The following is a 12,081-nucleotide window of genomic DNA, read 5'->3' as shown; positions in this document are numbered from 1 at the left end:
GAAGAATGCTCAGTCACCCATTGCTGTATATTGCAGTCATTTCATGAACTTTTTTTCGTAACATAATGAATATATCATAAAGTAGCACTGTTTAATGCAAAAATCTCCACCTTATAAGTACTTTTGGGTCACCAAATTATGAATCTTATTTAGTACCAATCCAGCAGTGTGCTATTCCCATGCTGGGGCTAAATCTTGAACGGCTCCCTGCTCCCTACATAATGCACTATGTAGTAATTTAAATAAATACTGGATCCTGCAGCCCAACAGAGCAAAATACAGCTAAGAAATAATAATTTGGGATTCAGCCACAATCATACTCCACAAATCATGCAGTACCTGACCATAGAAGCTAGAATTTACAACCCCAATTCCATTGAAGTTGGGACGTTGTGTAAACCATAAATAAAAACAGAATATTGCAAACTGCAAATCCTTTTCAACCTATTTTCAATTGAATACACTACAAAGACAAGATATTTAATGTTCAAACAGATAAACTTTATTGTTTTATGCAAATATTCACTCATTTTGAATTTGATGCCTGCAACAGAAGTTGGGACAGGGGCGTGTTTACCACTGTGTTACATCACCTTTCCTTTTAACAACACTCAATAAGCGTTTGGGAACTGAGGACACCAATTGTTGAAGCTTTGTAGGTGGAATACTTTCCCATTCTTGCTTGATGTACAGCTTCAGCTGCTCAGCAGTCCGGGGGCTCCGCTGTCGTATTTTGAGCTTCATAATGCGCCACACATTTTCAATGGGAGACCGGTCTGGACTGCAGGCAGGCCAGTCTAGTACCCGCACTCTTTTACTACGAAGCCACGCTGTTGTAACACGTGCAGAATGTGGCTTGGCATTGTCTTGCTGAAATAAGCAGGACGTCCCTGAAAAAGACGCTGCTTGGATGGCAGCAGATGTTGCTCCAAAACCTGTATGTACCTTCCAGCATTAATGGTGCCTTCAGAGATGTGCAAGTTACCCCTGCTATGGGCACTAACACACCCCCCACACCATCAGAGATGCTGGCTTTTGAACTTTGCGCTGATAACAATCCAGACAGTCCTTTTCCTCTTTGGCCCAGAGGACACGACGTCCATGATTTCCAAAAACAGTTTGAAATGTGGACGCGTCAGACCACAGGACACTTTCCCACTTTGCGTCAGTCCATCTCAGATGAGCTCGGCCCAGAGAAGCCGGCGGCGTTTCTGGGTGGTGTTGATATGTGGCTTCGCTTTGCATGGCAGAGTTTTAACTTGCACTTGTAGAAGGAGCAACAAACTGTGTTCACTGACAGTGGTTTTCCGAAGTGTTCCTGAGCCCATGTGGGAATATCCATTACAGAATGATGTGGGTTTTTAATGCAGTGCCGCCTGAGGGATCGAAGGTCACGGGCCTTCAATGTTGGTTTTCTGCCTTGCCGCTTACTTGCAGAGATTTCTCCAGATTCTCTGAATCTTTTGATGATATTATGGACTGTAGATGATGAAACCCCTAAATTCCTTGCAATGGCACATTGAGAAATGTTGTTCTTAAACTATTGGACTATTTGCTCATGCAGTTGTTCACAAAGTGGTGAACCTCGCCCCGTCCTTGCTTCTGAACGACTGAGCCTTTCAGGGATGCTCCCTTTATACCCAATCATGACACTCACCTGTTTCCAATTAACCTGTTCACCTGTGGAATGTTCCAAACAGGTGTTTTTTGAGCATTCCTCAACTTTCCCAGCCTTTTGTTGCCCCTGTCCCAACTCCTTTGGAACGTGTTGCAGGCATCAAATTCAAAATGAGTGAATGTTTGCAAAAAACTATAAATTTTATCCGTTTGAACATTAAATATCTCGTCTTTGTAGTGTATTCAATTGAATATAGGTTGAAAAGGATTTGCAAATCATCGTATTCTGTTTTCATTTATGTTTTACACAACGTCCCAACTTCACTGGAATTGGGGTTGTAATTAAACAATAGAACAAGAGACGGAGTGTGTTATTGTGATTTGGCCAAAGGCCGTGATAATGACAGTTTGGGAATTTAGAGTAGTCTCATCTTCAGAGTCTGACCAAATCGGCTGTCGGTCAAATGTGATCTTAAAAGTATCCATTTTCTGTCTGTGCACAAAGAAAGAAGTACAATCCCGTCAAACTCGTTGCTTAGCTACGGCATCTCAGCAGAGTGAGACAGTGTTTGTTAAAAACTTGTGATGTTGCAGCAAAAATATCAGCACAGTTAGAACGCCTCTCAACCAATCAGCTTGCATGGCCGGAACAAATTGTTAAATGAAACTAAAATAGCACACTATTTCGGGTGTATAGAGCCGTTTGAGTGAGTTACTTTTTACAAGGTGGCACAATAATCACAAGTTCAGTTGTTGTGAAGTGTCTGATGTGCGTCTATATCAAGTATTTTACAATACTTTGAATGCAGCTTTTGGAATGGAACTATCCTTTCATGTAAAAAGTGACAGAAAACAGTAACACACAGTTCCACATGCTGATCCATTTCATTGTCATGTAAACATGCCTGCTCAACAAGTTAAATGACATAGACACTCTGGTTCATGGGTGAGATGTGAGGTGAGACAAGGTTAGTGAGTTAATGGACTATTTCAAATTGCTTGTTTATTTTCCTAGAATTCAAAGGGCCTGGCGTACTGCAATGGACCGCAAACCGGGCTGGCAGGAGGACCCTAAGAACCGCATGGATCATCGTTGTGAGATGGATCCAGAGGAAGATGCCTTCAATGCTGGACTCACCATTGAGGAGCTGGACCAGAGCCTCACACTGGTAGGGCAGCTGATGTGTATGTGTTGAGAGAGAGAGAGAGAGAGAGAGAGAGAGAGAGAGAGAGAGAGAGAGAGAGAGAGAGAGAGAGAGAGAGAGAGAGAGAGAGAGAGAGAGAGAGAGAGAGAGAGAGAGAGAGAGAGAGAGAGAGAGAGAGAGAGAGAGAGAGAGAGAGAGAGAGAGAGAGAGAGAGAGAGAGAGAGAGAGAGAGAGAGAGAGAGAGAGAGAGAGAGAGAGAGAGAGAGAGAGAGAGAGAGAGAGAGAGAGAGAGAGAGAGAGAGAGAGAGAGAGAGAGAGAGAGAGAGAGAGAGAGAGAGAGAGAGAGAGAGAGAGACAGAGAGAGAGAGAGAGAGAGAGAGAGAGAGAGAGAGAGAGAGAGAGAGAGAGAGAGAGAGAGAGAGAGAGAGAGAGAGAGAGAGAGAGAGAGAGAGAGAGAGAGAGAGAGAGAGAGAGAGAGAGAGAGAGAGGTGTGCAGCCTCTTCATCACAGTCCAGGCTACATGACTTGGATTTGGGGGTCAAGAAGTGAACGTGTGTTGGCGTAATGCCCAGATGCGTAATTAGTAGTTAATTAGATTAATTTGCTAAGTTGGTTGATTGATTAATGAAGTAGTTGGAGAAGTGGCAGTGTCCTTGTTCTGTTTGCCCTCCGAGCTCACGGTGAATTAAACTGCCCACAACAGCAGCCCACACACACACACACACACAGATTTGTTTTTGTACAATGTCACGAGGGTCATGTCCCCTAATAATAATGTCCTATAAAAAAGCAGAAAACATAATTAATAGAAAAATTACATAGAAGCTTCAACAACTAAATATAACCTTATTTTCACTGAGTCACCTTTATTCCAGCTTCCATTCTTTTCAGGAGACTCACTTTCAGTTTCTCAAGTAAATCTGCAGACACACCTCCAAAGTTCAGTCTGAGAAGCTGGTTGATGATTTTCTGAAGTAATCAAACACATTCAGTGGTGTTGAGGTCTGGGTGGTCAGTCCATCGTTCAGCTTCTTTGTTTGATGTGTCCGTCTCCTTTTCTCAGTGAGGCTCTTCTTGATCAGCTACACATCCTTTCAGACACATAGCACTGAGTGGTCTTCTCACAGTGGAAGGATGGACAGAAACACCTGTGGATGTTTTCAGATCTGAAGCAGCTTGATTCTCTCCTCTCTCTCAGAGATGGAAGTTTTAGATGCTGTTTATCGGATGGGGGCAGTTTTGGTGTCTACCAGATCTTCCAGGTGGTTGTTAGGAGCCACATTTTTGAACTCCAGGTTTAAAAACATCTTTTGATTTTCTTTGGCTTTGTCTGTCATATATTGTATCTGAAATTTGCTAAAAAATGCCGCCTGAAAAAATGATAAATTTCCAATTTATTTGGAAATGAAACAAATGAAGAGTAGTCTTTGTCTTTTGCATAGTACTGTATATGTAATATCATATATGCATTTCAGATATCCCTAGCTACCTATATAAAGCAAGACTTTATAAAAAAGAATATTTTTAACTTCATCCCAAACCTCACCCACAAATCCACACACCCATACTCTCAAACAAACCCAAACAGAGCAAGACCTGTATATCAAGGAGCGACTGAAGAGACCTTCAGATGAAGGACAAAAAAAGAATGCAAAAGGGTTGACAGGAAGCAGACGTGTGAGACAAACACAGCCTGATTTGCAGACAGATGCGAGAGAAAAGCGCAAAGCAAAGAGACGACTCCTTTGTTTTGTCGCATGTAGAGGATGTAGAGTCTTGGGTGAAAGAATTCCTCTGGCTCCGAGTCAGGTTAGTGTTTATGGAAGATGATTTAAATGGCACATGGAAAGGAGGCTTCAGAGAAACTGAATGTGCTCTTTGTTTTTGCCTGTGAAAGAATATAAAACTATTGTTAAGCTCAAAAAGTGTTCAGGGAACAGCATGTTCCTGGATCAACCATCCTTCATCTGATGTCATCAGTGTGGCCGCCTTGCCCCAATGGAAAGTTCCTTCAAGGACATTTTTGTTGTTTTATGCTTTTCCCTTCATAAAATTGAGCACATATTGATTTGTTGCATTTTAAGATGATTTCATGCCATCAAATTTGATCTCAGAGTTTAATCAGTTTAATGCAACTTACTTTAGTCTGTTGCCATTGGCAACTGGAGAGATTGGCCCAGGAGATCCCAGGAGGATCTCCAGAAAAATGAAGCTGCTCTGCTTTTGATATTAATAATTTCTTAATAATTTCTCTTTTCTGTTGTTGATGTCACTCAAGCAGAGTAAGTAGTGTTGTCTCAGTGACATGCAGTGACTCGTAGAAACCTTTTCAAAAAGGTTCTATGCAGAATCATCTACAACACATTCTCCATCAATCTGAAGAACGCTTTCACGATGCAGAGAACCCTTTAATCATGCAAAGAACCATTTTCTTTAAGAACCCTTGAAGAACCATCTGGCACTCTCAGAGACCTACACATTAGAAATTGTTTACAAAAGAAAACAGAGAGAATAACTGTTTAAAACAAATAATGTTACTTTATTACAATTTTAATTGCATTAAGTTTTTAATTTACACAATACCACAAGATGTCTAAGTTATGCAAATGCACTGGCTAGCTTGTGTATTACTGTCAACTTAATGCTAATTTTAAATAATGTAATGGTGCACTAATAACCCAGAGGTTGTTGGGGTGTCCTCTGGGGCCCTAAGCAGCTGCTTATGTTGCTTATTAGGTAGAGCTGGAACTGCTGGTGTGCACAGTTCTGTGCTGGCTGGGCACTTTTGCACTCAGGTATTAAGCCATAATTATTTGGCACGATGGTCCAGATTAGTTCTAATCACACATATAGGTATAAAACGTTCTCTATACAATGAATTTGAAATAAAATGTAATTTAAAATAGTAAGAATGAGTTACAAACCCAAATATTTGTGTTATATTAACATAAGTTATTCTAAGATGCAGTGTTTAGTACCTTAATTACATTCAATTCTGCATGTTCATCAGTGCTTAATGTTGTTTACAAAAGAAATCAGAGAGAATAAATGTTTCAAACAAATAATGTTACTTTTAGCACAATATTAATAAGTTGTTTATTTACACAATACCATGAGATGTCTAAGTTATGTAAATGCACTGGGTAGTTTGTGTATTACTGATGACTGAATGCTAATTAACCCTGTTTGGGGTTGTAATATGATGTAATGTAACAGTTACATTACAGATAACTGTCTCGGCATTTCTGGGGGGACTTTTTGTCTCAAAACTGTGGATCACTTTGTAACCAGGATTTTTAACCATTATAAAAACAGCTGTGTTTTCTAAATATTTACATAGTATGAATCTTTTACCCCTTAGATATATAAGATGCTCCTCATGTTTCACATGACTGGCACATCATGAATGCACACTTTCATGTGCACTCGCACAAGGATTAATCACAACCTGAGAGAAAGTTGTTAGAATGAGTTGACCATGGCTAATACGTTTAGTGACGCTAAAACTCTGAGAAATCTCTATTTTCGTACTTTCTTTTTAAATGATCAAACATTTGCCTTTTCCCCTCAATGGAATCCAGGATTTTAGTCAATATAATGGTGCACTAATAATCCAGAGGTTGTTGGGGTGTCCTCCGGTGCCCTACTTCTTATGTCGCTTATTAGGTAGAGCTGGATCTGCTGCTGCTGGTGTGTGTGGTTCTGTGCTGGCTGGGCACTATAGTGAACTCTTTTGCACTGAGGTATTAAGCCATCACTATTTGGCAAGATGGTCCAGATTAGTTCTAATTCCACATGTATGTATAAAACATTCTCTGTAGATTTTCTGAGTTTGTGAAGTAAAAAGTAACCTAAAATAGTAAGAATGAGTTACAAATCCAAACATTTGCGTTATATTAGCATAAGTTATTGTAAGATGCAGCATTTAATCACATTCAATTCTGCATGTTCATCAGTGCTTAAAGTATTTTTTGGGCAGTGGGTTACTTCAGTTTCTTCAAAGTAATGTTCTTTGAGTGTACAATGTTGAACAATGTCCAAATTTAGCTGCAGTCAACCATTCAAGCCCAAACAAGCACTACTTCTAAACGTAGCTAGCAAACATTAGTTGAGCCTTCAAAACATGACATTTTACAGAGAGATCAAGAATTGTGTGGCTCATTTTTGGATCCTAAATTATTTGACAAAATGCTTGATTCATTAAAAATATTAAGAGTTCACTTCTTTCATCATTCTTTTAGGTGAGGAAACGTAGCTAATGTCTGCTAGCTAGGGAGCATGGTAGTTCATTCACTAAGTTCACAGATGTTAGCTGAGCCAAAACATGGCGTTATTCAATGCAGATGTGTAGTGCCATCCTCAAATCTGCCAAATGTTCTTTTTCAACAAGCAGAAGTAACCGTCCTGCTTAGCGCATAGAATAATCACAGGACAATAGACAGCATCAGTCTCATTCAGCGGAGGCGTAAAGCTGCATCCTGTTTTTATTCCTTGTGCTGCCTCCTCCTGCTCCTGCCCTTCCCAGGGGCACTGTTTCTATCTGAAAGCCGCAGATCAATGAGAGAAGGGGATCATGGAGAGCTGGATCCGTTATCTGAATGTTCCTCCATATTTTCTGTAAGCCCTTTTTTTTACGGAGTGAATGCAATCAATGCTGCAGCACAGCCATGGGACTGTGTGGAGAAGAGGTTCAGATGTGCAGGCTGCATAAAACATGGGGTGATGAGGAGAAACCTTTTGTTACACACACACATACATTATATACACCTTTGAATACTAAATCCCTACCTTGTGCTTCCACTCACTGGCCACTTTATTAGAAACACCTACCTTGTACTTCCATTTACTGGCCACTTTATTAGAAACACCTACCTTGTGCTTCCATTCATTGGCCACTTTATTAGAAACACCTACTTTGTACTTCCATTTACTGGACACTTTATTAGAAACACCTACTTTGTACTTCCATTTACTGGACACTTTATTAGAAACACCTACCTTGTACTTCCATTTACTGGCCACTTTATTAGAAACACCTACCTTGTACTTCCATTTACTGGCCACTTTATTAGAAACACCTACCTTGTGCTTCCATTCATTGGCCACTTTATTAGAAACACCTACCTTGTACTTCTATTCATTGGCCACTTTATTAGAAACACCTACCTTGTACTTCTATTCATTGGCCACTTTATTAGAAACACCTACTTTGTACTTCCATTTACTGGACACTTTATTAGAAACACCTACCTTGTACTTCCATTCATTGGCCACTTTATTAGAAACACCTACCATGTGCTTCCACAGACCATCCAGTTTATTAGAAACCTTGTTTTTCTGCTAACTGGCTGCATTATTAGAAACACCTACCTTGTGCTTCCACTTACTGGCCACTTTATTAGATACACTTACCTTGTGCTTCCACTCACTGGCCACTTTATTAGATACACTTACCTTGTGCTTCCACTCACTGGCCACTTTATTAGAAACACTTGTCTTGTACATCCATTCATTGAACCACTTTATTACAAACACCTACCTTGTGCTTCCACAGACTGTCCAGTTTATTATAAACACCAACCTTGTGTTTCTACTCACTGGCCACTTTATTAATATGTAGGTGGAAACAACTGTACTTCATTTGTTGCTGCTCAGTTTATCAACCATCTATCCCCCTTTTATCTTTGGTCAATTTCTGACCATAGTACTCCTTTCAAAGTCCAAGACTTATTGTGCACTATAAAAATGAAGCATCACAGCATAGCTGAATGCTGCAGGCAGCCATGTTGAATTCCTCCTTTTTACAGAATCTGACATCCCCTGACTCTTAAGTGTGCAGAGCACACAGGCATATGAACATTAGATAACATTTTTGATATTCCTATTTTTGTAAAAATATCTTCCACCCACAGTGCTCAAGTCATACTGTGTTTATAACCACATAAGACACATTTATATGCAGCCTAATTCATTAATAATCTGATTAATAACACAATCAGAATAGAATACATTCATGTATACACGTCACTTGGAATAGACTAGTCCATCGAGGCCATTCAGAATACAGTTCTATCTGATTGAATGAGGTGGATAATCCTGTAAATAGTCTGTTAATCAGAAGAATAATAGCTGTGTAAATGCCTGTATCTGATTACATTCCCAATTGGAAAGGTTACGTCTGTTATGCATGTGTGTCGTGTCATAGAGAAAGTTTAGAACGTTTAACATGGCGGAGCAGAAACTGGTCTGCAGAGGAGACAAAGTTTATGCTCTGATCTTTAAAAGACTGCGGTGGGATGGAGATTGTGTCTCAGAACACGATGTCTTCCTCTCTGCCTTCTTTAATAAGGACACGTGAAGGACGTATTGCACAAAAGCACTGCTCACTGCAGCTCATCTCACTCTGCTGGTTGTCATGGTAACATCGACAACATCGACTCTATACACATGCGTAATTTTGGATCGAATTACTTGTGGTGAGCATGTAAATGAAGATTTTCACCAGACTGTTGAGTAGAGTGTGATATAAACACCTCAATCTTGATCTGTAATCGGAAAGTGTTCAATCAGACCTACAAAATCTTTGCATGTAAACACAGACGCTGACATGTCTGCTCAAGTTTACTTAGACCTGACTGCAGTTTGAGCAGATTGAGGGATGTTTTGGGGAAGTATTTACAGAAAAATATATTTGGGTGACTACTGACTTCCAGTGTTTGTTAGCTACATTAGCCTCATAGCTATAATTTGAAACCAAAGAAGCAAAATTTGGACTCCAAACATGCCCTAGCTGGTTAAGTACATATGGGGTAAGTGAGAATTTGTGTACATTGCATTTAGTTTGCTTTCTTTTTCGCTTTCATCTGGTTATTTTAGTTCAGTTTCATTTGGTCCATAAATGTAGTTTCTTGCTCATTTTACTCAACTTTGCAGCATATGTACATAATGTAATACAAACTTATCTCATGCATTATTTATGGTATGTGGAAAAGAAGATCCTCCATACAAGCAGCACAGGTCATTGACACTCACTGGAAGGCAGTGGGCGAAGGTGCTGTAAATGACAGGAGAAGACCTTGAGCGCCAGTGCAGTCATGGTTTGGCCTTTTGATCTGTTTACCGCTGTGCTGCTCTCTGCGATCCACTGAGCTGTCCCCTCACCTAAATGCATTATTTACAGCTCCACTCAGATCCAGTTGAGAGCAAATCAATCGGTTTGTCTGATGAACCGTGCAGAGATGGCTTGGCTGGCCCTGAAGCTGAGCTGGTTTAGAGTGCTTGTTTGCAGAGGACTAGAAATGCTATTATTGCTAGCATATTTGAACAGCCTAATGTTAATTGGTAGCTACTAGCTTTCATGAATTATTTGCCTTGTCAGCATATTTTGTGCCGTTAACGCTTGTTCCTTTAGCATGAAGTCTTCCACTGTGGCTTGGCCGTTCTTCTTTTGTCTGTCTGCATAGGTTAAGGTCTAATCTTTGGATGAGATGAAGAGGCTGCTTAGTTGCTTTAAGGAGTGCTTTATGAAATGGTTTTTCATCAAACTTTGCTGCTGTCAGGTTTGCTGTGTTTTTTAATTTTGAAAATTGATGCCTTTAACCGTTTACGTCAAGAATTATTGCTTAGGGTAAACTATTCAATTGGAATTGTGTAAAAAAACAATGTTATTCAATAAATTACATTTAGATTCTGTAGTGACAGCTTTGAGCTTTGATTCTACTCCTCTAGGCTATAGCATACTACAACTCATATAAAACCAGGTAAACAAGGTAAAATGATCACATTTTCATGATAATTAATGCTTTTATGTCAATATTAAAACATTTCAAGTTAGTTTTGTGTAGTTTTTCAATATTCGAACTGTAATGTTATAATGTAACTACATGTTGCTATAAAGAATTGACTAAAACACCTCAATATTGACGAGTTATTAATAACTGTCATGACATTTGTCTTTGTCATATTATGGTAAGTGTGCTGTAATAGGAAGCCACCATTACAAGAAGTCAGTTCGCAAAATTTCTTCCCTCCTAGAGTTTCCACGACCAACTGTAAGTGGTATTATTGAAAAGTGGAAGCATTTAGGGACCACAGCAACTCAGCCACAAAGTGTCAAACTACGTAAAGTTACAGAGGGGGTCGCCGAGTGCTGAGGAGCATAGAGCAAAAAAGTCTCCAACGCACTCCTGATCAATAACTGCAGAGTTCGAACCTCCTCTGGCATCAACATCAGCACAGAATCTGGACCGGGAGCTTCATGGCAGGGTTTCCATGGACAAGCAGCTGCATGCAAGCCTTACATCACCAAGTACAATGGCAAGTGTTGGATGGAGTGGAGTAAAGCGTCGCCACTGGCCTGTAGAGCAGTGGAAATGTATTCCGTTGAGCGAATGCCAGGACAACGCTACCTGCCTGACTGCATTGTGCCAGCTGTCAAGTTTGGTGGAGGAGGGATAATGCTATGGGGTTAGTCTAGACCCCTTAGTTCCAGTGAAGGGAAATCTTAATGCTTCAGCAGACCAGGACATTTTGGACAATTGTACGCTTCCAGCTTTGTGTGAACAGTTTGGGGAGGAACAAGCAATGCCCCTGACCTCAACCTCATCAAACACCTTTGGGATGAATTAGAACAGAGGTTGTAAGCCGGATACTCTCGTCCAACATCAGTGTCTGGACCTCACAAGTGCTCTTCTGGATGAATGGGCAGAAATTCCCACAGACACACACAAATCTTGTAGAAAGCTACCCAGAAGAATGGAAGCTGTTACAGCTGCAAAGGGGAGCCAACTCCGTATTATTATTATGGATTTAGAATGGGATGTTGTAAAAGCTTTTGTGGGTGTAATATGTAGCTGTCGCAATACTTTTGTCCATATAGTGTATCTATTATAGCTGAAGCTGTCAGCTAATCTAGCTGAAATTTTAATATGTTACAGTGTAAATATGTTTAATATCTTACACATTAACAACAGACCTGTTAGCATTGCTGGTCACCACCAAAACCAGCATAAGTTGTTTTTTTTAAAATGCTGGTGTGCTGGTCAACCAGCTAAACCAATACGAGACCAGCATAGACCAGTTTAGACCTGCATAAACAAACTTAGACCAGTATAAAAGCATAAAAGTGTTACCAAATGAATTGTGAATTACAGCAAACCTTTTTATCATTGGCCAAACCTGCAACTTCTAAGGGCTAAGGTGTAACCCTGGTTGTTTTTCACTTAGACCTGGTTTACCATGTCAGTCCACCAATGATGGCCAGGTTTATTCCATTTGATTTGTTCATTGTTGTGACTTTTAGTACTAAGAGGCTTAAAAT

General features: G+C 40.1%; 1 protein-coding gene across 1 annotated transcript in view; it reads left to right on the top strand.

The window, feature by feature from the left end:
• Positions 1 to 12,081, top strand: part of schip1 (schwannomin interacting protein 1) — a 534,426-nt gene that overhangs the window by 29,418 nt on the left and 492,927 nt on the right. The window contains exon 5 of the mRNA XM_037530836.1: positions 2,633 to 2,786. Within this exon, the coding sequence (XP_037386733.1) occupies positions 2,633 to 2,786 (154 nt within the window). The remainder of the gene's footprint in view (positions 1 to 2,632; positions 2,787 to 12,081) is intronic.

Source organism: Pygocentrus nattereri, chromosome 19 (genome assembly GCF_015220715.1).
Source record: "Pygocentrus nattereri isolate fPygNat1 chromosome 19, fPygNat1.pri, whole genome shotgun sequence".
Classification (NCBI taxonomy): Eukaryota; Metazoa; Chordata; class Actinopteri; order Characiformes; family Serrasalmidae; genus Pygocentrus; species Pygocentrus nattereri.
The sequence above is the reverse complement of the archived record's forward strand: the minus strand, read 5'-3'. Positions and strand labels throughout refer to the sequence as shown.